Source organism: Rhyacophila brunnea, unplaced genomic scaffold (genome assembly GCF_057557595.1).
Source record: "Rhyacophila brunnea isolate RB1 unplaced genomic scaffold, BYU_Rbru_1.0 scaffold_22, whole genome shotgun sequence".
NCBI lineage: Eukaryota > Metazoa > Arthropoda > Insecta > Trichoptera > Rhyacophilidae > Rhyacophila > Rhyacophila brunnea.
In genome coordinates, this window is record NW_028232882.1 from 36,988,962 (window position 1) to 37,016,277 (window position 27,316).

Genomic DNA, 27,316 nt, shown 5'->3' on the forward strand with positions numbered 1-27,316 from the left:
ATAAATTATTATAGTATGTATTAACAAATATAATTTAAAACTTAAGGAGATAGATAACATTATTATTTGATCACTTACTGGCAAACTAAGTAACAAACTAAACCGGCGGGTCATGGGACATGAATTTACAGCCGACCGACAAGATAAGTTCATAATATTATAATAATAATACGCCCACTTTTACCTATTCACACTTATGCAGGACCAGGTATTTGCTACCCAATCCCCGGTCTAGCATCGGTACATGTAGGTAAAACGTGCATCGCATGATGATCGCACACATGCAAAGCGGCCTACAGACGTACGTATCTTCATTATGAATTTTGAGAATCATAATTGGCAATCGCATATAACATCTCATAATATAAACATTGCTTTGATTTTAAAGGGGCCACCTAATTTGGACCCCAGAAGTATCGTTGTTATGTACTATGTAGGTAGAGCCAAAACTCACATAGAGCATTAGGGTTGGGCCAAGAAACAAGAATCAAGGATGGGCAAACGGTACCAATAAAATATATTATACTTAATTAATTTATACAAAATCAATGTATTGTGGTAGGTACGTATAACATGAATATTCAATTGAATATTGACTACAGAATGATGAGGGGACCAGGGTCCGTCCGTCCCCCGTAAGGAAGAGCCGCCCCTGGCCATTAGATATAATTAGCATGTTATTTAAATGTGGTAATTAAATATTAATTAACTAGTCCGCATTCAATGAGTTAAATAACATGCTAATTACCTATATCTAATGCTGACACGGCAGCCATGTCGTCAGCGCTGTACGAGTTAATGCAGATAAAAAATGTCAACATGTATGTGGAACATACCTATAAAAACCCAAAACGTGGTCTCCTCTAAGTTTCTAATTTCCAGCTCAATAAGTGTAATAATTTTTAGTGATACAGTGAATTTTCTACGAGTGCGATATTATTTGTTTTAGGATAATATAATTTATTTATAAGTATTTTAATGTCATGATTGCCATGGCTAATGTTTGAGCAAATGTGTTTAGCGATTATTGTAATGCGATGAATTGTGTGAGTCAAGTGCAAAATTATCGAAAAACAGTTTACGTATTCAAAACGTGGAACAATCTGTGTAAATAAAATAATGTTTACTCCAGTTCTGTATTCAATTCGTGTCAAATAACTATGTATAATGTGTACTTATTTAGCATTTATATATTTTTTTATAAAATATACTGTTAATAGAATGAAGACTTTTACTTGTTTTGTTCCAAGATCATGAAGAAAAACCTTCTTGTACAAAAATACTGTTCATAGATGTGACTGATATTTCCAAAAACCGATATACTTAGTGAAACACTTCCAAAATCTATTAAAAAATACTTTTTTAAAACTAAAAAAATAAATGTAATTTATATAAAAACTGAGAACTTATGCAGACGCAATAAGTCGTCCAATTTGTCTATGCTCTGCTACTGACCGACGGACGATCACTGAACGAGTTAAAAAGTCGAGCTTTGACAGTTAAACACATAGCGTCGTCGGTCCCAGGTTCGAATCCTCGGTCTGGCAAGTACACATATTGTTTTTCAATTCGTGTATGAGTCAGAGTATGGACCATTTAACGGCCCCACGATGGCCGAGTGGCTTAAGCGTCGGCCTATAACGTCGTGGGTCCCAGGTTCGAATCCTGGGTCTGGCAAATACACGTCATATTATTTTTCAATCTTTGTTTGAGTCAGAATATGGACCTAATAGATTGAGGAAGTGGCTGACATCCATTTCTCGTAAAAACAAAATCTGTTAATACAAACATCCACTGTGTGGAGGCCCATATGATCTTATTAGGATCGGACATGGTCAAATGTCATATACCTTATGTTAGATATACATAAAATAATATAGTAGCGAAAACAATACAAATTTAATATTTTTTAAAAGTGCTAAGTCTTATTTCTCATTTTTTAATATTAAGAAGTAGAACAAAAAAAACGTAGCACATTCATGAGGCACCTGAATATTGTTTACCACAAACATTGAATTGTGGATGTATCGGTTTTTAGAAACATGGTTAATATGAACGTATAGCTAAAAAAACAGACAAAAACACAAAGACTAGATATTTTTATTTTGTCCCGCATTGACTTAAAAATGCCTTGCTATCATTCTAAAAGAATCGTAAAGAATGAATCATCATTATTTAGATGAACAATCACGTCAAATAGCACATAAAGAAATAAGAAAGCTTACCAAGCAGCATACAAAAGTCCAAGAAAAACCTTCTTCCTTGATGATAGAGCCAATTATATAATATGTATATGAAAATGAAATGAATAATAATATTAGGCACAGCCCTATTATCTATATGTATATGGTACATTTCAGCCTTGTGCCCTGAGAGTGCGATGGAAAACCATACTTAGAAGTGTGATATTAATTGATAAAATGCCATGCATTAGTATTAAAAGCGTTATACAAGTTTTCTATACAGTGTGCCATCAAGAAAAATTAAAGTAACCGTACATAAGTAAGTAACCGAAGCAAAACGTCAACAGCAGGCTGCCATTTGCATTTTATTTACAAACAATCTATTCAGTGCTGTGAGCGCAGAAAATATTAATATAATTAGGTACCAATAGAACCATTCTAAAATCATTCACATATCAGAATTTTTTTTAATAAAGGTGCATAGTTTTCATTGTGTGTAAATAATTAAAAAAAAAAATATTGCATCTATAAAAAATATGTAAATACATAATTGATTGATAGCATAATATTATGGCAACAAATTGGATGTATAATACTATAATAAAATTTGGAATAAATTAATAATAGTTTCAGTATGTGGAAGAAAAATTTGCAACTGAACTTCAGATATCAGTTCAACATACGGAGTATGAAAGAATGTATGTGGATGGAATATTATATGGAGACATTCAGCAATTTAAACACCAACCTTCGTCAGCACCCTAATATGAATGTTGGAATGGTAATTTTATTACAATATTTATCATTTTGTTTTTAAATTTTTAAATTTCAAACTATGATTCAAGAGAAAATTCATTTTCAGTAATATTCCTTCGTCAATCTGTGTAAATCCACGCAGCCCAATTACCCAACATGATTTCTGTGCACATTAAAAAGGTTGCATAGCTCAGAAGAGAGAAAGTCTGCAGCGGTTGAATGTCTTTGGTGGTGAGCAGTTGAGTGATAAACTTGTCTGCCCTGTCCGATACTATTTCCATAGCTATGAGGAGGGCCACTGTCATCATGAAAGACTTCACTGAGGGTTTCTGAAACAATCAAATTTAGGTTTAGAGAGAATCACTTAAAATAAAGATTTGATAACCATTTTAGTATAGTCGGAATGGCAATAGAAAATAGTGGGATCGAGTATTAAGGAAGTACCAATGACGGTAAATGTGCCGCAGAGGTGGCCATGAGATTTTACAACTTTCTTTTTAGACCAAACTTAACCTAACCTAATCTAACCTACCCCAACCTAATATTATCTCATATAATCTTAGTTTGTGATAATGGTGCATCAAAATGTACGAAAATTTGAAATTTTCAATTAACGATTATTGGATCGAAAAGCTGATGCGCCGACAGAAAAAAGTATTTATTATAATTGTCTACATGGAATGAACTGTTTTCGTAAATAAAAATTATAAAAGCTCATGGCTACCTCTGCGACACAATTACCCATGACATAAAATGAGTTATAAGCAAAAACCCTGGGATCTTACATTATATTTTAACCATGTCCGATTCTAAAAAGATCATATGGGCCTCCACAGGGTGGATGAACGTTTGTATTAACAGATTTTTGTTTTTAGGAGAAATGGATGTTAGCCACTTGCTCAACTTATTAGGTCCATATTCTGACTCAAACACAGATTGAAAAACAATATGACTTGTATTTGCCAGACCAAGGATTCAAGCCTGGGACCCATGACGTTATAGGCCGACGCTTAAGCCGCTCGGCCATCGTGGGGCCGTTAAATGTGATGTTCCCTGTTGTAAAAAACCCACCCAGACATTTACATCCTTCATGAATACTGAAATGTCATTTTGATTTCCATAGTAACGCACGTATATATTAATAATTTAGTTGCTAGGACCATCGCCTTAGCAACCAATAATAGAGGATTGGATTACAGATTTCTTCTGAAATAACTTTTCATACAAAACAGAATTAACTGAAGATGAATTCAATTCTACTTAAAGATGGCTAAAAGTATTAAAAGAATGCATCGACATCGTGTTCTGATATATTCTAAAAGTTTCAAATGTCTAGCTAGTCGGGAAGTTGGTTAAAAATCGATTGCAAGATTTGTACTGGATAAACAACCATCGGACAAATAAGAATACGAGCTAAGAAAAACGTGGTAAAAATTCCCACTGCCTCTATGCAATTATAACTTGGATTTTTACCATTTATTTACCTTTCATATTACACATCTTCTTTTCTGCCTCCATCCATTGCCATTTTATTATTGAAGCGGTTTCTTCATGGTAATAGAAGTATTGGATATAGTACAAAAAGTTTATATTATTCCAGCTATAATAATAGTTTTGTCTCTAGACTCTCGGTGTGTCTAAAATAGGTGGCTGTGGAGAGATGGTGGAAAGTAATGTAGGTGCCGACACCAGGCTGCAGCGTCACTAATAATAATGATAGTAGTTGAGTTTCCTTACCTTTGCAAAGGTGGATACGACAAAGGCGAATATAAGTGCAGTCAAGATGGACGCAACATATCCTCCCCCGAGGATGAACTTAATGATGGGCCTCCATAGCTTCCGCTGCAAGTTAGATTCCTGAATATGCTGCGCGAGCCAATCGCACGTTTCGCAGGATACCCCGAAGAAACTCATCGTAAGGATTTAATCGGATATCGTTTTTGTTTACCTTCATAATTTTAATTGTCCTATAACAAATTGGTAACGCTGCAAATTTCATATCAATTGTCACTGTAGACAGTTTTGTTTCATGAGACGAAAATCTCACCAAATTTCAAATTTCAGTCCAACAAATATAAAATTTTAGGTTGACATGAAATAATACTTCCCTCATAAAACGAATCTCCTCAACTCAAATTTTCATCCATATTGTTCATTTTCCTTATTTTTTTGGTAAGAAACTTATAAAGAGGTTTCGAGATTCATTTCAATCATCTCAACCTTTCGATTTGGCCAGCAGAAAATTTAGGCTGGATGAGTTAAAAAAAGATATTTCTTGAGATTCTCGAGAAAAAAGTATTCTTGGATATCGAGTAACAAAAAAAAGACAAGAAACTACAAGCTCTACTCCTAATAACCTAATCGAGAAAATTGAGTAATTCGAACATCACTTATTGGCATATTATAGATTGTTTTAGTTTCAAAATATCTATATGCATCTTTACCCTTCATTACTCTGAGAAGGATGAAGGTTGAGAGAAAAGTCAACAACACGTCATAGATACAGTTAAATTTAATAAAGACTTATTTACTCACCAATAAACAGTACCTAAATTTTGTAAACCATTAGGAAAACATTTAGATTCAAAATACCTATGTAAATTTAATATATAAAATCAAATAGTGTGAAATAAAATAATCAATGTGTCAAAATACTAATATTCTTCTGTTCGAAAAATATTTAAAAATTGGAACACAAATAAAAATTTTAAATAATTATTTATTTTCTCAAGTATCACCGATTTCTAATACACAAGTTTCCTTTAAACCTCTGTATAGATAATAATTGAAGAGTGACATTCCAAACCGGCCCAAGTCTAAAAATGTGATTTTGAGATAATCATATTTTTGTGATTTACAATTTACCTCTCAATTTTTCGGTACTATAATGTTTGGCAATTTCATAGAAAATGCAGACTCAAAAACATGAAATATAAATAACATTAAAAAGTAGGTATCCTTCAAAAAAAATTGATTCAAAAACTGAGTTTTTTTTCAAAATGGCCCAAGTCTGTACTAAACAGAATAATGTAAATTTGAGTATCTTTTGTGTTTACAATAAATTATGATTGTGTAATGAAATGTGGTCATGGACAGGTCTGTTAGGATGACTAATGAATAAAAATAATATGAAATTTCTTTCACTGCATTGCAGTTTTTGATAAAAAGGTACACAAAGTAACTTTTACAGCGTAATATAATATATAATACCACAATGTAGGGATCATCATTAATAAAAAAAATAGTTTACCTGATGTGCACATGAACTCACAAAACTGGCAAATTCTTTAGTATTTAAAATATAAATTAAATATGAATATAATATATCAGAAAAAATAGTGAGGATAAGCTCAATAAAAATTGTTAAACTGACTCATACTAAGATTATTTTATATTTAAACAGGATTTAGAATACTAAATACATATCAGGAAATTACAAAAATAATAAGACTAAAATGTAAGTATGTTCACGTATGTAACGTCTGACGTGTTGCATTATTATAATACATAATGGCCGTTTGGAGCCCAAACGTAGCAAAAAGAGTTCAACTGTGCATGCGCATTTCCTTAGGCCAATTTGGAAAGTATCAACTGTTACCTTAGTGCTGTTTTGAAAATAAAACGCACATTTCGACATCAAATTAAAGAGATAGGATTTTTTGATAAATTTAAGTTTCATTGAGATTATGGATCTGAACACACTATCAGATTCCATCAAAACATGAAAATCTGTAATTTTGGACCAAGGCTGGTTTGGAATGTCACTTTTCAATTTGTCAAAGGTATTTTAAATATGATAAATATGTGGCACTAAGGCGAATAAAAAAACAAAGAAAATTTCAGACTGTTTATTTATATTGTATTTAGGTAAGTCATTACTATAAAACAGACACTTACATTGTAATTATTTAAAAATAGACTAATGTAGAAATTTATAAAAAATAATCCTATATGTTACATTTATTATGAATAATTATTTCTCATGGACACACACAATAAATAAACAGTGACACCAATTTCATAGATTTGCGGCTGTCTTACAAAATATTCATATTTTTATGTTATAAGTAATAATTATTGGCGTCTGAAATCAACAGAGCAGTCTACCAACTTTATCATAATAATTGCTACGAAAGGCATTAGTACCATAGATATTTGAAAATAATAGGTAACATCCCGGTTAGAATAAAATTAGTAATGGAGAAAACACAAAATAATATTATTATATCCTGTACTTAGATACATTATGTATGTATGAATAAAAATAAATTTGGCAGTGTACATGCTGGCAAAATGGCATATCTATTGATAGAAATTTATATTCCCTATCTAGAAAAAAATAAAAAACACGCAATTAACAACCTCTACTCTTAGGTGTAATAAAATTAAATTCTAAGTTCTAAGTTAGCCTTGCTATAATCTCCTGATCCTGGAAAATTTAATTACATCTTTACTTGCAGTCTGACTATGCAGTTTTACAGTAGCGAGTCACGGATCCTTACGAACACTGCGAAACTTTCAATCTGGCCTGCCTTTTCTTCAAGTCAAATGAATTCCGGTGTGCTGGAAGGCCGCTTAACACTATCCGCAGGGCATACGAGGTACTTGAAGATTTGAAAATAAGCAAGAAAACTGAGGAGCAACAGAGATTCTTGGAAGCACTGTATGGTGCCCAAATACTCCAAAGACGTAATGTAGAAGTAATGGTTTTTTTTATGTTTATATGACAATATTACTTTTACAGTTCAATTGACTGCTGTAAATTTAATGCGATATTAAATAAAACAAAAATTATTGTGCATGTACAATATACTTGGGCCACGGTCCCGGTCCCATGTGAGTATCGTTTTGCTTGCTACTTTAAAACAATTTTTTCAAACGAGCCAGCCATCTTTAAACATGTAAATTGTTGGTATGCTAGTAGAATGTAATTTTTTTAAATTTAGGACATTTTTAATTCACCGATCAACTGTTGATAGCCAGGACAGTCAAGAATGGCAAGCCTAGTTCTAGCCGATAATAACTATATCCTGAGAATATTAGTGTCGACAAAAAATATAAACGATGTAGGTATAAAAAAAATCTAGCTAATTTTTGTCAAATTATTTTCGAATGGCCTTAAATTAATCATAAATTATGAGATATCAATGGAAATTTATTATCCTATACACAAAAACAATCATGTGGAAATCATATTAATTGGCAGAGAACGAATGAGTCAGTGAGATTAAATAATAGAAATTCAATTATACAGTTAGACCTTGGGTTGCGAGCATAATTCGTTCCGGATATGTGTTTGTAATCCAAATCACTAGTATATCAAAGCGATTTTACTCAGATTCATTCCAAAACATAAAAATATTCATATAAAAATGACTAATCCAAAATACCTTTTTATATTTTAAATAATAAATGATGGGTAGATTTTTTTTAAACGGAAACACTGCTATCTGTCGGCTCACTGGAATCTTTTTCTTTTTGTGCGACTTTAATAAGGAACCTATCCAATGCATTTCTCTTGTTTTCAGGATTTCTTAGCAAGATAGAGAAGCACCATCGACTCGGTGGTGATCATATGACGTTCGGCAGACAGAGAGTAAACATACTATCCGTATTGCAAGACCTCGCCTGTTTATTGTTTGAATTTATTTAAAAAAAAATTAATCGTCTCGCAAACATAATATGCAGAACAAGTAATATAGAATTTTCGAGAGAAATAAAAGAAAAGAAAAGGAGATCAAATAATACATCTTACGAAGAGATATCACAGGTATCGTGCTGTATTGATCCCGTGTTGAATAGAAAAATAAATAATAATAAAACACAAAAATTAATATAATAAAACAGGAATAATATAGACAAATAAAATAAGTAATGAAAAACAAATATACATAGTACTTAAAAATATACGAATTCTATTAAAGATTATTAACAGTTTTGTATAACAGTTGGTGTTGTCTTTGGAACAGATTTATAAAAATGTGACAGTAGTAGGGTAGATCTTATTATTTTGAAATTGAGAAAACTGAAATTAAATTTTTTTTTATCAAAATTATCATACAATGCAGCCTTAAAAAATAAAATTCTAGCTCAAGATTGTTGCTGTCGTGAAATTTAAATTTGCATGATTATAATTGAATGTTAAAAATTGGAACAGCTACTTAAATAAATTTAAATTAAGCATGTTTGAAAAAATTTAAGTTGGGCCGCCAGACACGGCCGCTTGCGGTATACACATGTTCACTGGCCAGACCGCAGCATGTTTGCACGTGTTTAAGGAAGCAAACACTGTGCGTGAAAGTGAAATTACTATGATAAATACAGTGTGCAGCAACTATAAACGTTTGTCTCTGCACGAGGCCAAATACTGTAAAATTAATTTTCACAGAGTTATAATGTCTATCAGATTCACACAGGATTTGGTTGGTTTATAAAATAAAATACGATGTTAAGAAGATGAAGTCAAACATTACAATGAGACGATAGATGCACAAGATGACAAAACTGATGATAATAAATATTAAAAAGTAAAAAAAAAATTAAGAAAACAGTTTCACACAATTTTCCATTTCATTTTAATTTGATAGGCCGAGAGAACAGAAATCAGGCAATTGACATTTTTTTTTGTTGAAAAATCGATGTACCATTCATTACGACATGCCGTTATCAATGTCAAGGTAAAGAAAAATTATTCCATATTTTGTACTGACTGACTGACTGTTTTACCACGTCTGGCGTCCAGAGTGGAGGTTGTATTAACAAATTTTTGTTTTTACGAGAAATGGATGTTAGCCACTTGCTCAACCTATTAGGTTTGGTACAAATGCAATTAAATATGTACTTGTATTAATAATTAATTGGCACAGTTCCATAGTACGATAAGTCAAAATTTCGAGTTATGTTAGGCATTATATTCGTATATCGCTCCTCTTCAGTTCCACAAAATTACAACTCGAAAAAATTAGTAGTTATCGTCGTAGGGCTGATGTTTTTGTCACTTTTCTGCAAGTTCTACACTTTTCTAGTTTAGGAGAGTCAAAATTTTGATCAGCCATTACTCAAAACTACTAATTCCTAGCTGTAGCGCAATGGAACTGAATCATTGTTATGTTTGTAATCGGACAATCGGACTGACATTTAAATTAAAGAAATAAATTTAGTAATGTAACACTTGTGTATTTATCTCACTGAAAGTATACTAAACTGAAAGTCAATTCCAATATTATTATTTTCATTTACCTGACTTCTGTTTTTAGTCCATCAAATAGGAAACACTCACTGCATCACTCATTTACACTAATTAATCATCTGTCAAATTCACTAATCAATTGTCACTAAGTAAGTACGCACGAATAATGACACTAATAACATTGTCGATATACTAGAATTGCAATAACTTAATTTGCCGGCTTTTTAGCGGCTGTTGTGTCCTCTGCTTTACCGTCGTCGCTGGGTTTCCGTTTTCTCCGCACCAGATGTGAAATATCGGAAACTTTTTTCTCTTCGGTGCCGGCTTCCGGTGCTTTGGTGCCGTTCTCCTTCGAAGACGACTGCCCGTTCGTCAGCCCTAATGACTCCCGCACGGTTCTAATAGCCTACAAAACAAAAACAAACCATGTGACAATAATAATACAAAAAAAATATACAGGTGGCAATTCTTTATTTGGATTTAGTTTGTGTCTGTTCAATACTAATTGCTTTGTCAATTTTGGTAGCTACCTATTTAATTTATTAATTTACCTTTACTAATGATAAAATAAATAAAATCATGTCTTATTGAAGAGCATGGTCAATTAAGAGTAATTAATTCACTTATGAGTTAAATGGAAATGGGTTAGAGGAGTATAAAACAAAATACACAGCAATCCATATAATTAAAAATAATCTTTATTTAAAAGTTTAAATAATAACAAAGCAATAAGCATTACAAAAGCAACACATTAAAATATACTTTACTTTAAAGCACATAATGTCAGTCTTATTAATTTGTTTACTTAAAATATACATATTATTATTTAATCATAAGACTGTTCAATTCTTCGACAATCCATAATCACATAATCATGCATTAAATTAACTAGTCAGATTAGAGATTTATTGCAAAAAAGCTTGAAGTTTTAGTAAGACATACAGTTAAAAGCAGTTTTAAATTAATATTAGTAAAAAATTAAATACAATTTTTAGTGCAAAATCAAATTATAGAAAGCAAAGTACAGAAAATAACAGTTAAAATAAGCAGAATAAGAAATTAATATTAATAGGCAAGTAACTGAAGGACTGATTAGTAATCAATAAAAAAAAATAGTGACATTCATGCTACACATATAAATATATTCAACAAGATATCTACAGCAGATAACAGAATCAAAAGACATATTATTTCACTTGCATACAGTTATCGCTACCGCAATCCGGCCTGTTAATGGACAAGCGAGACAAAACCTTCCGAATCTCTTCGTGGCAATTGCATACTCTTACCTCCGCCTTGTAATCATTCATGTCTTGGATCTTCTCTTGAATTTCGGGCAGCAGTTCTTTCAGTTCTTTGATTTCTCCCTCGACCGAGTAGAACGGATCTTTTGCTAGGAATTTTTTGACATCAGCATCATTGGCTGCCGCCGTGGGTAATTCTAGACTTTTGATTCGATCTTCTAAGATGGCGGCGGCGTGTTTGAAATGCGTTATTGCGTCTATGAAGCCGTTGGAGAGGGAATGCGCCAGACCTTCAATAAACATATCAATAAGACATTATTTTAAGAATTAACTTCTGTTGAGGTTGCATAAGCTGTAAAATTGACTGACATCTTTGGATGTTACGATAGCAATTTACTTTGTCTCAAAACAGATTGCAGAAATGTTGATATTGAAAGATATGACAGAAGCGTGGAACATAAGAGTACGTATAGGTACTGTTAGCATTCACAAGGATTACCGTGCAAGTAAAATGTTTTATGTTTATGTTTTATGTATGTTTTATAATACTGTACATAATGTAAAGTACAGAAGCGGAGAATGGGTGTACGAATATGAACAAAAAATCTGTAGTCCTGCAGATCACCGCTAAGATGTTTGCAGTCACTATACTATAGTAAGTTTATAAGTTGTGCAACACAACATAATATGAAAAAAAAATCGGTGTGTGTACTTATATACGCGCGTTAGTAGTTATACTTCTTTGGCGTAACAAAACAAAAAGAAAACTTGTGATAAACTAGATTCTTTCACTAGCTCTTAATTATCTTGTTAAATTACACACTCAAAAAAAAAGGACCGCTTATTGGAATGCCGTTGGTTTATTTCTATACACTTTAACTTATATTACTAAATTAAATCATGGTTTCTCGTTGTTTTTATTTTTGAAGTACCAACTGTCACTCTTGACATTTAATAGTTTGTTTACATAAGGAATTGCAAATGGCCGACAATAATAAATTCGCTGCCTAGGCAACGGAACAATTCTAAACTATAATATTATACTGTATAATCGTCACGATTGCAGTATCATACTGTGGCGTAAAGGTAGTGCGTTCGGCTGATAACCGAAGAATCGGTGGTTCGAATCCAATCGAGTGCGTTTTTTTTCGTGTGAAAAAATAAATTATGTGATACATGTCACACGCCAAAAATACACTCTGATCTGATTTCCCAAACGCGCCAGAAGAAGTATAACTTCAAAAATTTAATACGTCAAAATTATTTGAAGCAGCATTAGCAAGTTAGCATGCTTTACCATTCTACATTAGGTATCTATCTTATGGCAATCTAATTTAATTTGATTAATCTGATTTGAAGCAGCCAAGTCTGCCATAAAAAATCATTACTTTGTTGCATTGGAGTAAATCAATATATTAACTAATACATTACATTTTTTCTTGTCAGATGGTTTATTTTCTTACCATGTATAAGATATTTTTATCAGTGGGAGTTGGCAATACTGCTCTTGACTAACATGATATTACACTTTGTCAAATAGGATACAGTTTTAAGATACAATGATAGGTTATGTATTAATAAAAATAACGCATTCTTTTACCTATTTGATAGTGGGTTTCTGCAATGCGTCTGTCGTCCGATCGGTAGAGCTCTTTAAATAATTCAAGACTTTTGGCTGAAAAAAAAATATTTTGTTGAAATCATGAAACACGAGATGCATAAGACATTTAGCAGTCGCTTGGAAGTCCTGAAGTGAACAGAGATCTGACAGAATTCACTTACGGTGAACACATAAAGTAGCGTATATTATTTGAGGAAATCTTAATTTTTAATTCAGACATCTTTACTTTTTAATCCATAAACAGAGCCAATGGATACTCCGCAGAGTATTACATTAACGGGCCTTTTTTAAGGAATGGCTGTTAAGTCATTTATCTGATCCATTGGGTCCTTGCTCTGGATGTAACACATATTAAAAAAGTAACACGTGATTTATGTCAGATACAGGATTCCAACATGCACTCATGGGCTTTAGATAATTGATATGAAACAACTCCAAATTGAGGATAAGATAAGTGTTGCCATTATATGTATTCATATTTTGATATTCAATTTTACTACTATTATGATGTAGTGACCTAGGGGAGCAGACATTGGCATGAAGATTATGATAATGCTGAATTGCTACATAACAAGAGATAGGGAAGGATAAGAACCTGTAACATAACGGAGTCTAGACTTATGGAGGATGCCATGGTTGAACTAATAATATAGAAATATGAAAGAACTACTAAGATATTTTGATAAGTTAAATTAGTTGTAATTCTTACTCATATCGATAACAGCTTTATCGTAAGTTTCACTTTCGAGGCTGACTTCCCCGAGGTATAGATAGACATCGGCCAGGTCTTTCTTGCCCTTGTCTCCGCGCTTCAGAAAGATGTCCCGCGCAATCTCTAGCACCTCCCACGCCACCTGCAGATTCTCCACTTCGTCCTCGTCTTCTTCGTTGTCCGAAGACGCTTCTCCTTCTTGGGAAGTGGACGCGCCGGGTGCTGACGGACCCGCCGATGATGATGGACCGGCCGCTTCATCGGGCGCCTATGAAAAATGACATATCTTACTTACAACATCTGGGTGATAAAAATTTGTAAACATTGTCTGTCGTGTAAGTGTTTTGATTGTAAAGTCAACCTACTTTATGGCTCACTTTAGATTAACCTAATAGCACAATAATCAAGTAATGACACTGTTTAAATATACCTATAACAAGAGTCATCACATCCATTTTAATATATACAAGCTCTGTCCATATAGATTATTGATATTTTTCTTTAATATATTTGCTAATAGTCATTAGTTGTAAAAGATATTTTTAGAATACTTCTGTATCAATATAATATCATGTCTGCTTTGGTTCAAATCAGTTAAAAAAATGAATATACATATTCATTTTCTAACTTACTTTGCTAGAGCTAGAAGCGACTTCTTCAGCAGGCGTGGCATCGGTTTCCATGGCTTCAACTTTCTTCTCCTCTTTGGTTTCTTCATCTATCTTCGCATCCTTCTTGACAACTTCTTCATCTTTATTGTCTTCTTCTTTGGTTTTTGAATCACCCGCGGCCTTTGCTTCGGTATCATTTTTCTCTTCACCTTCTTCTGGAACATAATGAAATCAATGATAATCATGTTAGTGACAGAATTACAAGACAATACAGTTTACTAAAAAATTACTTAATAACAAAACATAACTACAAAAAAATAATATAAATCTTTTTATAAAATGGAGATTTTTGTTATTTTTAGATATTTACCTATTTATTACTTTCATTTAAAATAACAGAATTATTGACGGAATCTGAAAACACCTCACATGGTCGTAAGAAAATATCAACATGAATATGTGGCACTATTATAGTACAGTACACTTATCAATCATGTTGAATAACAAAATAATTGAAGGAAATTTTGGACATTCATTGATGGTGGAAATTTAAAAAACAGAGTAGTTAAAATGCTTGTCCATTATTCTTTCGACCATGTCCAATCCTAATAGGATCATATGGGCCTCCACAGAGTAGAGGTTTGTATCAATAGATTTTTTTTTTTTTTTATATATACTATATCCATAATAGTTTTGTCACAAACTATTGATATCGTAATCATACCACTTAAAACTTGTATACCGTCATCTTCCCCCTCGTCTTCGTCTTGATCTTCTTCTTCCTCGTCCTCCTGGTTTTCATCTCCTCCTTGTGGGATGCCGTCGCCCAGTACTCCACTTTCTTCGCGGGCCAGTCCCAGCAGTGACTTGCCATACCTAAATAAATGATACGCCTATGAAATTACATATGCTGGAAATTTTTGTAAAATTCATATTACAACAGAGATAGAAGACAAACTTTTGGTAATTTAGACTGCAGTGTTTCCCAAAGTGTGGCATGCATAACCCTGCCGGTAGTCAACTGATTTTAAAGGGAATGTAGGTAGTATGTTTTTTTCTGACTAAAATTTTTACACTAAGAGGAAACATAAATGAAAATGCAAAAGATACGGTTATACATTTGAGTTGCGCGCGGCGTTCAACGCTTCGCCGACTTCGCCCACGTAAGACGCCCAGTTACTGCAACTTGCTTGCTAAACTTACTGCAAACCATTGTATTATTATGATTTGTTTTTAAAAGTGTATTTTATTGAGTAACACGTTATATTTACCACAAGTAAGCATCGCCACACTCATCAGCCTGCTGTCCATACTTCTGGGCGAGGAGTTCGCACGCCTTGCCGAGGGTGGTCACAGCGTTGGGGTAATCTCTGACGGCGAGATGCCGCCTCCCGATGCCCAGCATCTCGTGTGGATCAGAACACATCACTTGCGGTACGTCGGCCATCTGATTTACACAGACAAACCGTTACGAAATTTTAAATCAATCATGGAAATTCAATTGATGAGTTTGTTTATTTCCGAACATTAATGTCAATAATATGGTTGACCAAATTAAAAGAACCATAAGCTCTAACAATGGTAACAGATTATCGAGAAACACAAAAGTCCTCTAACATTGCTGACACCGGTATTGTGATACGGTTCAGAGACATGGACATTAATTTTCAGTGACTGTCAGAAGTTAAAGGTGTTTGACCGTAGGATCTTGTTAAAGGCCGTTGTCCCATTTGCGTCATCGTTACGATCATGAGTTCTATAAAATCTTTGATGAGTGTGACATCGTTAGATTTATAAAAACAAAACGCCCACGTGAGATGTATGAATGACAAAGCTTCGACGAAGTGCCTCACATTTGCGGAAACAGAGTGCGGGATGACCACGACTTCGGAGGCTCGATGGCCTAAAGAGAGACTTGCGAACGCTATGAAATTTGGGTGATGAGACCGGTGAAATAAACTGGCATTTTATGTGTAAACCTTTACTGGCGTGAACCTTCAACTGGCTTTTAGACCGGCTTCACTTAAATCACTCATGTATACATGTGGTATAAAAGAAAAATAACTTTTTACTGTTATTAAATTCACATTTTCATTCCTAAGAATCAGGAACGATGATAACTAAATAAAACTATAAGATGAAAAAATCCATAGAAAGCGTTTCACTGTAGCGAACTTAAAAAACGAGTTCATAAAACAAAGAACTTTTGACTTTCCTCACAAATAATCTTACTTATCTACTCAATACCCGATGTTTTTGCGCAGACCTTAAGCAGTAACTACAATTTGTCAATAAATCTACTCTTCACACGCTTCGTATGATATCTGACATATAAATCGAAGAGGGTAGGGTTAAAAACACAAGACACTTTCTAATGTCTATGTAGGTAGGATTGAATAGCTAACCTAACAATATGTACATTATTTTACAAGTGGAGAGTGAATTCAATACAAATATGCAGTAACAGCAAGTGCGAGATTAGTTTATATAAGTTATTAATTTAATAGTTGATATAATTGTACAATAAAAAGGTGTATATGAGACGCAAATGTATCGCCGGTATGGAAACGTCACTTTCAACGTGTAACAAAAGTATCAATAGAAAAACAGAGTATGTGTTAAATTCGCAGAAATATATGAACGAAATTGTTAACGTACCTTTTGAAATCAGTAAGTTCCCTTTATGTCGGTTAAATTTGAATGAAACTATTGAGAAAACTAAAGAGAATAATGTGAAAGCAAAATTCGCCAAGACCACCAGCAATCTCCACGAAAGTTGTATTGGGACTGGAGTTGCCTGTTGCAAAATAAATCGGTTCATTTCCTTTTCGTATGACACCATTAAAAACGGATCTTTACTCATCCTAAAATGATGGATTATAAAAAAAATATATGAAAATACTCCATCATTTAAATTTAATTTGTGTTTGCATTCATTGACAGCGATTTCAATATTATTATTACATTTTTTTTTTAAATAAACTGTACGAAGGATAAATATTTAGTAGCCTGGCAATCTAAATTTAACCGCCAAAATGAGACATAAAAATCTAATGGCGCGAACACATTACGATCAAAATAAATGGTAATGATGATGAATTTATTGCTGTAGAAATTTATAGAATCCTCAAAATAAGTCAATAATAATTAGTACGATAACAAAAAAACAGAGATTATCAATGTTATTTTACTGGTCTTCCGATTAGTATAATAAACTACCGACGGCATCTAGAATCTAGATGGCGTACCACATAGATAATAGCGCGCACACATTACAATCACGTCACGTGAGTGTACGTACGCTCATATAAGCTCACGCTGCGGGTAAAAAGTGTGTAATGTCGTTATATTTGGTATTTAAAATGGATGGGTAAACGCTAATTTTAATAATAGAGAGGCCAATATTTCCAACTGAGGTTCACAAAAGCTTGCAGAACAAATTACATGTACTTCATTAAAACGTTATTGGTAATGGAGTAAAAAAGCAGTGACGTCCCTAGGCAAAGTACTGTACTCAGACGGACTGAAAACTCCTCCCCCCATTTTCATGTATATTTGGAAGTATTAATTTGTATAATTAATTTCTTTCTGGGATCAGAATCAGTTTTCATCTTTTAATATGTATATGACTTATTTTTTCAGATATTGCTGCCGATAGTCTTTTTTGCACGTCATGTTTGAAAATCACAGATGTTATAATGCAACGTAAAATATACTTCCTATAGATTTAGTCAATACTATTCATAATAACACAGAAAAAATAATCTGTTCTGTGATAACACTAAAATTGTCAACACTGATTTTTTTTCATAATATTAATCATAATTTTCAAAACAATTCTTGTCGATAGGGTAATGATTTTTGTACAAATAATAATATAAGCACGTGATAGAAAGAAGGATTACGTAATAAATCCCTAACCCAAACTTAGTCTATTTACCTATAACAGGGATGGCGAACCTATAGCACGCGTGCCACTAGTGCACGCTAGATGATTTTGCATGGCACGCGAATGTTTTGTGTTGAAGAGAAAATATAGGTAGGTATATAAGTAATTTAAAAGATTTTTTTTTTACAAAAAGTTCTACAAATACCTAAATATAGGTATATTATATACTTATTTTCTTCGGATTTTAATAACATTTATTAATCGACGCGCAAACGGAAACGACGAAATTCGTGCATAAACGACAGATCGCATTGTATAAAAAATAACAGGCAGCTGATACTCTCGAAGAATAAGCATTATAAAATTAATTTAAATTGCATAGATGGATCCTTAAGTTTTATCCGTCACACATAATAATATTATAGCACTGACCTCATCAGGCGGCGGGGTAAGCCGTGTCGTGAACCTCTGATTTTAATCGATTTACAATAATTTTACAATGCTTGAGGCCACTGTAGCGAGAGGATGCCTCATCTGATCCGAAAAATTTTACCGTCAATTTGTGCGTAAAAACCCAAACTGAGTAGGTATTATAGTAATAATACTCAAGAAATCAATTGCTTATAATTTTTGAACTTTTTTAATAGAATTCTTATAACTATTTTTTCCTGCTCGAACTACTAGAAAAACTGCTCGGCACGTCAGACAGTCAAAAAATAATATTTGGGAAATTTTGGCACGTGTACGTAAAAAGGTTTGCCATCCCTGACCTATAATATCACCAACATCTGGATGGGTAATTTTTAGTGTTTTTTATGGAATGTATGAATTTACCGGACAAGTCCATTTTCACCAAAACAAAAAGAATTTGTTATTTTAGAAATGCCATCTGCATTATTTATCTTTTAATTTTATATCGGACTCTCAACCATCAGTAAACCAAATGTATCTATTATTTGTTTAAAAGAAATAATCAAAATAGACGTCATAGAGATTTTATATAAGTACTATGTTGATAAGCCGATTCATTCCTCTTCGGGTTTGCTGCCCTTTGAATAATTGCCACCCCTCTGCGGTGCATAAGTCTGCCTGTCCTCACGGGACGCCACTGTTTCAACGCGATATATTATGTTTAAATCATGGATTATTATGTCTAAGTTGTGTTGAGCTTGTTTAAATATTGCGGCATAGTTTGTTATAACCGTAGTAGTGAAAACACCTGCGAGGGGAATTTTAGTAGAAGGTAAATGAAAAGTAAAAAAAGTGAAAAGTTAAAAAATTTGCTAAATAATATTATAAGTCTGGATGAAAGTACGAGTACAACTTTAAAAAAAAATTAGTTCTCCCAAAACACATTAAGTTTCATAGCACACTCGTAGTAAAGTTGGTTATTTACAATACAAAAAGCGTGGAGTTACTATCAACTCTCAACGATTTCATAATATATTATAATATACGAGGGTGGGTCAATAATTCCTTAGAAAAAAGCATTAAAACCGTTTTTATTTTTGTATTTTTTTTTTATTTCTCAACATAATCTCCTTGGAGCTCAATACACTTGGTTGGACGTTTCTCATTTTTTTTAAACCGTCAGAAAAATAAGTTTTCGGAAGGTCCTCAAAATAAGCATTTGTCCGATCGATGACTTCTTCATTTGAAAAAAAACGTTGTCCACTTAGCCATTTTTTTAAGTTTGGGAAAAGGAAAAAGTCACTGGGAGCTAAATCTGGCGAATACGGTGGGTGGTCGACCAATTCAAACTTCAATTCTTCAATTTTAGCCGTTGATCGTAAACATGTGTGAACACGGGCATTGTCCTGATTAAATGAGGCCGTTTTTCTTCAATTTTGTTTTTTAGCTGGTCCAATAAAGATGCATAATAATCCTCTGTTATTGTTTTTCCTTTTTCCAAATAGTCAACGAAAATAATTTCACGTGCATCCCAAAATACAGTAGCCATAACCTTACCAGCTGATTTTACGGTTTTCGCCTTCTTTGGACATAGTTTGCCTTCGCAATCCACTGCTTTGACTGTTCTTTCGTCTCGGGAGTATAGTGGTGTATCCATGTTTCATCTACAGTCACAAAGCGACGAAAAAATTCATCCGGATTGCGTTGCATGAGCGACAACAGGGCTTTAGAGGCCACCACCCTATTGCGTTTATTGTCGACTGTGAGCAAACGCGGCACCCATCTTGCAGAAATATTTTTCATGCCCAATTTGTCATGTAAAATAGAAATGACGCTACCTTTTGAGATCCCTGTAACCTCAATTATCTCACTCAACTTTAATCTTCGGTCACTTAACACCATATCGTGGATTTTATTGATCATTTCTGGTGTAGTCACCTCTACAGGACGTCCTGAGCGTGGTTCATCCTTTGTTGATGTACGACCACGTTTAAATTCATTTAACCAGTTATAAATAGTTGCAAGTGAAGGAGCAGATATGCCGTGAACTAAATCCAACTAATTTTTTATTTCCTTTGCTGTTAACCCTTTTATATTAAAATGTTTAATAACAGCTCTAAACTCAATTTTCTCCATTTTCCATTTTTCCATTTTCCACAAGCAATTTTTTTTTTAAATGTACGAGAAACACACAACAACCCGACCAATCTGATTGAAACTTCGCAGCATACTGAATCGGTAGTGCCGCTGCATGAAAACAAACCGCTTACAGTACTAGTCGCGCCACCTGTCGGCTTTTCTAAGGACTTATTGACCCACCCTCGTAATATACCTACATACATACTTCTATCTTAAATCTGCATCTCCATGGGAGAACATTTTTCTTCAGCCCATTTGGTAGGTATATGACGTATAGTCTCATTAAATTTGTTTGTTTGGACCATTTTCAGGAAAATAGCATTACTTACATAACATTTTTCATTGATCCGATACCTACCGGTAGAGAAAATCAATTTTCGAGATTGCGTCGGATGAAAATGGTTTTCATCTTCAGCCGTTTAAGAGATGGCGCTTAAATCGAAATTGGGCCTTACTTTTTTACGTCTTGGTCGCAAAATAATGAAATTACTTATTTATAAGAAAAACATTCATACAAGTTAGGCGTCGTACGTGCTCAGTCTGATTCATGTTTTACTGCGCATGCGCCCTGGATAAATAGTTGGGTGGATTAAAAAAAACTCTCAAACAAATTAAAAATATTTCACATTTTTTAAATAAGTATCTATTATCTATCCATTCGCGATCCACTACTGGACGAAGGCCTCTCCTTGCTCTCTTCACTCTACTCTGTCACCATTGTACTAAATTTCGCGTATACGTACTGGTGGTGCTTTAAGCAGTGGACTGTAATTTGGGGGTTATGTAGGTTAGTGGATTACGGATCTAGGGGAGGGGGTTAAACAGGATGCCAGACACTGACCTTTATGTTGAGAGGGCTGGCGCGCGCTGCGACCGGTTCGGTATTCACCCACTCATGCACTGGTAAACGGACGGTTCACTTTTGATGGATGATAATATATGAGGTTGATGAATGATGATGATAAGTTCAGGATGGATGATATTGACGCGATGTTCACTCAAACAGTAACAGATTTATTACAACGAAGTTCGAACATATATGTTTTAAGTCACTCGGTAGTTCACGCGGTGCGGCAACACGTACCCGTTCATTGTCTCGAGCCAACTCACGCACGACGACTGTCTTGAAGTAACTGCCTGTAAATTGCAATCACGGTCATGACCCGTAACTTACGGTCGCCCTGGTCTGGCGACAATAATAAACAAGGATTCGAGGGCAGGTGGGAAGAAAGGTTGAGGGCTAGCATTTGGCCCAACCACGTACTTAAACTTAACACAATCACTGCTGACCTGTTAATTAATATTTAATTATCACATTTAAATATCATGTTAATTATATCTAATGTCCACGTAATGCAAATGTGCCAGTCGCGTTGTTAGCACTAAATGTGTTAACTCATTTAACTCATCTCATTAGCTCATTAGCGGGCTGTTTACGTCTTTTAATATCGCTTGGATACCACTAGATGGTAAGGTTTGTCTTGTCCGCCGATAATCTATTCTTCGAGTGATATGGCTTACCCATCAGTTAGACATCTTTCCGTTTTGTCATTTATTATGTTTGGTCTTCAAGCTCCAGGTAAAATTCCGGTGTCCAGAGAAGCCACTAGATACAATCACTAGATGGCCGCTATGAGAAATCTGCCAGAACAAAATAAATATGATATAATGAACAATAAACAACAATGACCTTCCATAATTTATTCATTCACCTAATAAAGGTATGTTTCCTTCTACATCGGCATTGTTGTACGCTAAAAACGATTTGCAGTTGTGTTGGTGTTCTGTGGTAGTATTGACACAGGGTGTGCATGAAGAATTACGGTAAATAAGCATATTTTCATGACTTATTGTTTTAATAAAATATAGAATAAAAATGCGTACATTAGAACATAGGTACTGTGACGCCCCCGTATGGTCCCCATTTGGGTGTGTCTTTGTGTACCTGGAGACGCCCGAATCGGTATCAAAGCCAACAAATAATAACGGCTGATTGCGAAAATAATTAAATAATGTATAATACCACTAATAAATAATATCTGACCGGCAACATTGTCCAAAAAAAACACGTATGGCAACGTCGCATTGTGCACAGCTCGCGAGTCCAACGGTTTTCTTTTTTGGCGAGAAGATCGCGACAAGCAGCAAAATCGCGAACGCGTACATTTTGCGCTCCGTAGAATTAAATGATAAAAAATGTAACCATATAGTATATATTAACACCAAATAAACCTCGTCGTTTCCGAAACCATTCCAGTGTGTCAATTATCCACTTTCATCCCAAATACAGACGATAAAAAAGAAAACAAAACACAAAGTGACAGTTGAAAAATTCACACACACGCCAAAATGGAGGGGAGTGATAAGTGGCCCCAGTCAACGTGGGACTACGCTTCTTGATTTTGATCGTCTGGAATCAAGAAGCAGGTGGAATTTCTTTCACCCGGACACACAACCCTGAGATCCAAACACCGGAATAGGAAACGGCGAGGAAGAAACATCCAGAGGCTTGCCTCTGGTGGCGCTCAACAAAGTATAATAATAAGCAGTAGAAAGAGGATGCTGCCAAAGCCAAGCCAGTGAAGAAAAGAGCAGAAACACCCGGATTGCGAAGTCATGGCTCCCGATGTACTCCCGACCAACTGCATCCGCCAGCGAACTTGGCCCACGGACGAGTGCATCGGGCAAGACCCTGGCTCCAACGAGGGAAAACGGCGTCAAATGCCCTGCATCATCAGCCGCTTGAGCCCTCTTCGTCAACAGCAGCGTGTCTGTGAGCCTTGCAAGCAGCCCTGGTCCAGATGCACCATGATGAAAAGAGCTACAAAGCGGCCTTCTTCAGCTGAGCAAAGCAGCCCCCATCAGCGGATAGCAGCCAAGCAGCATCCTCAGCCATTAGCATCATGGATTAGTTAGTTTTAAGTGTTTTGTGTTTGGAAGCGATGTATAATAAGTTATTTCAGTGCTCGAAGTGAAAAAATTTACAACCCGGAGCGGTTGTATGAGGCAGAATGGCGTTCCGGTCCATTTCGGGCCCTGATATATTTTTAAAATTATTTTTATAAACTCTAAAGCCATTTTAAGTATAAAATTAAGTTTTCGCATATTATATTAGTATAATATCAGTGCAGTGCGTGTAATTCGATAGCCGCGGCAGGGCAAGCGAGCAAAAAAGGGGGTCGAGTAATGTGCCGGTATGCACTTTCGTGAGGGATCGACTGATTTTCGGACGGTCGCTGTTGGGAAGGCTGGGTGCGACGTCCTCTCTCAGCATCCGCCCGTACGGTAGGCCTGGGAGCCGCGAACCACTACGCCCACAAAGCGGCGTAGTGCTGCATCCGAAACTCTCCGTTTGCCGACGGTCCGAGGGTGTTGAGAGGGCTGGGCGCGACGCCCTCCTATCTCAGCAGCTTTACGGTGGGCCCGGGAACCGCGAACCACTATGCTACAGTGATGCATCCGAGTCTCTCCGGCCGCCGACGTACCGGTGGGGCTTCGATCCTTCAACGTCTAGAGACGCAACCACCCCTTATCAACCCACCGCACTGTCCAGTTACACACGCTATCGTAATCAGCCCTTAGTTGGCCCGACCCCATTCGGGCCTTTCCAGAGAGGTGCGCTTGTGACGCCCCCGTATGGTCCCCATTTGGGTGTGTCTTTGTGTACCTGGAGACGCCCGAATCGGTATCAAAGCCAACAAATAATAACGGCTGATTGCGAAAATAATTAAATAATGTATAATACCACTAATAAATAATATCTGACCGGCAACATTGTCCAAAAAAAACACGTATGGCAACGTCGCATTGTGCACAGCTCGCGAGTCCAACGGTTTTCTTTTTTGGCGGGCAGATCGCGACAAGCAGCAAAAGCGCGAACGCGTACATTTCGCCCTCCGTAGAATAAAATTATTTAAAAAAATGTAACCATATAGTATATATTAATAAACGTAAATAAACCTCGTCGTTTCCGAAACCATTCCAGTGCCTCAATTATCCACCTTCATCCCAAATACAGACGATAAAAACAGAAAACAAAACACAAAGTGACAGTTGAGAAAATTTTCACATACCAAAATGGAGGGGAGTGATAAGTGGCGCCCAACGTGGGGCTACGCTTCTTGATTTTGATCGTCTGGAATCAAGAAGCAGGTGGAATTTCTTTCACCCGGACACACAACCCTGAGATCCAAACACCGGAATAGGAAACGGCGAGGAAGAAACATCCAGAGGCTTGCCTCTGGTGGCGCTCAACAAAGTATAATAATAAGCAGTAGAAAGAGGATGCTGCCAAAGCCAAGCCAGTGAAGAAAAGAGCAGAAACACCCGGATTGCGAAGTCATGGCTCCCGATGTACTCCCGACCAACTGCATCCGCCAGCGAACTTGGCCCACGGACGAGTGTATCGGGCAAGACCCTGGCTCCAACGAGGGAAAACGGCGTCAAATGCCCTGCATCATCAGCCGCTTGAGCCCTCTTCGTCAACAGCAGCGTGTCTGTGAGCCTTGCAAGCAGCCCTGGCCCAGATGCACCATGATGAAAAGAGCTACAAAGCGGCCTTCTTCAGCTGAGCAAAGCAGCCTCCATCAGCGGAAAGCAGCCAAGCAGCATCCCCAGCCATTAGCATCATAGATTAGTTAGTTTTAAGTGTTTTGTGTTTGGAAGCGATGTATAATAAGTTATTTCAGTGCTCGAAGTGAAAAATTTTACAACCCGGAGCGGTTGTATGAGGCAGAATGGCGTTCCGGTCCATTTCGGGCCCTGATATATTTTTAAAATAATTTTTATAAACTCTAAAGCCATTTTAAGTATAAAATTAAGTTTTCGCATATTATATTAGTATAATATCAGTGCAGTGCGTGTAATTCGATAGCCGCGGCAGGGCAAGCGAGCAAAAAAGGGGGTCGAGTAATGTGCCGGTATGCACTTTCGTGAGGGATCGACTGATTTTCGGACGGTCGCTGTTGGGAAGGCTGGGTGCGACGTCCTCTCTCAGCATCCGCCCGTACGGTAGGCCTGGGAGCCGCGAACCACTACGCCCACAAAGCGGCGTAGTGCTGCATCCGAAACTCTCCGTTTGCCGACGGTCCGAGGGTGTTGAGAGGGCTGGGCGTGGCGCCCTCCTCTCTCAGCAGCTTTACGGTGGGCCCGGGAACCGCGAACCACTATGCTACAGTGCTGCATCCGAGTCTCTCCGGCCGCCGACGTACCGGTGGGGCTTCGATCCTTCAACGTCTAGAGACGCAACCACCCCTTATCAAGCCACCGCACTGTCCAGTTACACACGCTATCGTAATCAGCCCTTAGTTGGCCCGATCCCATTCGGGCCTTTCCAGAGAGGTGCGCTTGTGACGCCCCCGTATGGTCCCCATTTGGGTGTGTCTTTGTGTACCTGGAGACGCCCGAATCGGTATCAAAGCCAACAAATAATAACGGCTGATTGCGAAAATAATTAAATAATGTATAATACCACTAATAAATAATATCTGACCGGCAACATTGTCCAAAAAAAACACGTATGGCAACGTCGCATTGTGCACAGCTCGCGAGTCCAACGGTTTTCTTTTTTGGCGGGCAGATCGCGACAAGCAGCAAAATCGCGAACGCGTACATTTTGCGCTCCGTAGGATTAAATGATAAAAAATGTAACCATGTAGCTAATATAAAGTAAATAAACTCGTCGTCTTCCATCATAATTCCGGTGTCCTTAATTATCCACCTTCATCCCAAATACAGACGATAAAAAAGAAACCAAAACACAAAGTGACAGTTGAAAAATTCACACATACCAAAATGGAGGGGAGTGATAGTACATATATATTATTTACTTATACCGATAGTTACAATTCAATGAAAACATCGTGTTTTATTATTTATTTAGTTGGGATTAGGAATATACAATGTTTTGGAATTTATAAATTAGCCTTAACAATATCATTATCATTATTTAACAGATTGGTTATAAATTTATAGAGAACTAAGCAATTAAATACAATTATAATACCGTAAAGACATAATTTTGTTGGCAATGTCATTTAATTACACATACAATCATTAGAACTTCGGAGAACAATTATAAATGGCATTTTTAACTATAAGTATAATGCTGTTAAAGTAAAATAAATAATAGGAAGAACATAATTTAATCGTGTATTATTATTTATTTAGTTAGGATTGGGAATATACAATGTTTTGGAATTTATGAATTAGCCTTAACGATATCATTATCGTTATTTAACAGATTAGTTATAAATTTATAGAGAACTAAACAATTAAAGACAATTATAATACCGCAGACATACTTTTGTTGGCAATTTCATTTAATTATACATACAATCATTAGGACTTCGGAGAACAATTACAAATGGCATTTTCAACTATAAGTACACAATATGATACGCTGTTAAAATAATATAAATAGTAGGAAGAACATAATTTATTGAAGATATTCGTTGATGTCACCCATTTGAGTCACTGTCTGTGTCATCGTCATCAGAGGTATCTGCGGTGTGGATTATAATCTCACTGGTCAATTCATCTGTTCTTATGTCGTATTCCAAA

General features: G+C 35.5%; 2 protein-coding genes across 6 annotated transcripts; both read right to left on the bottom strand.

Annotated features, from left to right (window-relative positions):
- Nucleotides 1-2,640: 2,640 nt before the first annotated feature.
- On the bottom strand, nt 2,641-5,765 carry LOC147070520 (uncharacterized). 2 transcript variants are annotated; one of them, XM_085949410.1, is made up of 3 exons: nt 5,475-5,765; nt 4,677-4,906; nt 2,641-3,268 (listed from the first exon to the last, which is right to left on the bottom strand). In XM_085949410.1, the coding sequence occupies exons 2-3, from the start codon at nt 4,851-4,853 to the stop codon at nt 3,059-3,061; spliced, it is 387 nt and encodes a 128-aa protein (XP_085805536.1). In that variant the 5' UTR covers nt 4,854-4,906; nt 5,475-5,765; the 3' UTR covers nt 2,641-3,058. The 2 variants fall into 2 exon arrangements, with proteins under 2 accessions (XP_085805536.1, XP_085805535.1); XM_085949409.1 differs by lacking the exon at nt 5,475-5,765 and having other exon boundaries at nt 4,677-5,159.
- A 3,064-nt stretch (nt 5,766-8,829) lies between these two features.
- On the bottom strand, nt 8,830-17,105 carry Nasp (Nuclear autoantigenic sperm protein). 4 transcript variants are annotated; one of them, XM_085949408.1, is made up of 8 exons: nt 16,975-17,105; nt 15,588-15,763; nt 15,059-15,192; nt 14,338-14,528; nt 13,703-13,973; nt 12,973-13,047; nt 11,418-11,662; nt 8,830-10,534 (listed from the first exon to the last, which is right to left on the bottom strand). In XM_085949408.1, exons 2-8 carry the CDS (start codon nt 15,761-15,763, stop codon nt 10,337-10,339), a joined length of 1,290 nt encoding a protein of 429 aa, XP_085805534.1. In that variant the 5' UTR covers nt 16,975-17,105; the 3' UTR covers nt 8,830-10,336. The 4 variants fall into 4 exon arrangements, with proteins under 4 accessions (XP_085805534.1, XP_085805533.1, XP_085805532.1 ...); XM_085949407.1 differs by having other exon boundaries at nt 8,958-10,534; nt 14,338-14,531; XM_085949406.1 differs by having other exon boundaries at nt 8,958-10,534; nt 15,041-15,192.
- Nucleotides 17,106-27,316: the final 10,211 nt, after the last annotated feature.

Bases quoted from the DNA above. Each gene is read 5' to 3' on its own strand.
- LOC147070520 (XM_085949410.1), bottom strand. From the start codon at position 4,853: ATGAGTTTCTTCGGGGTATCCTGCGAAACGTGCGATTGGCTCGCGCAG. The intron at 3,269-4,676 runs GTAAGGAAACTC...TGATTGTTTCAG, and splicing joins TCGTATCCACCTTTGCAAAG to AAACCCTCAGTGAAGTCTTT.
- Nasp (XM_085949405.1), bottom strand. From the start codon at position 15,763: ATGGCCGACGTACCGCAAGTGATGTGTTCTGATCCACACGAGATGCTG. The intron at 14,532-15,040 runs GTATGATTACGA...ATTATGTTCCAG, and splicing joins CGGTATACAAGTTTTAAGTG to AAGAAGGTGAAGAGAAAAAT. The intron at 10,535-11,417 runs GTAAGAGTATGC...TTTGTTTTGTAG, and splicing joins TGAATGATTACAAGGCGGAG to GCTATTAGAACCGTGCGGGA.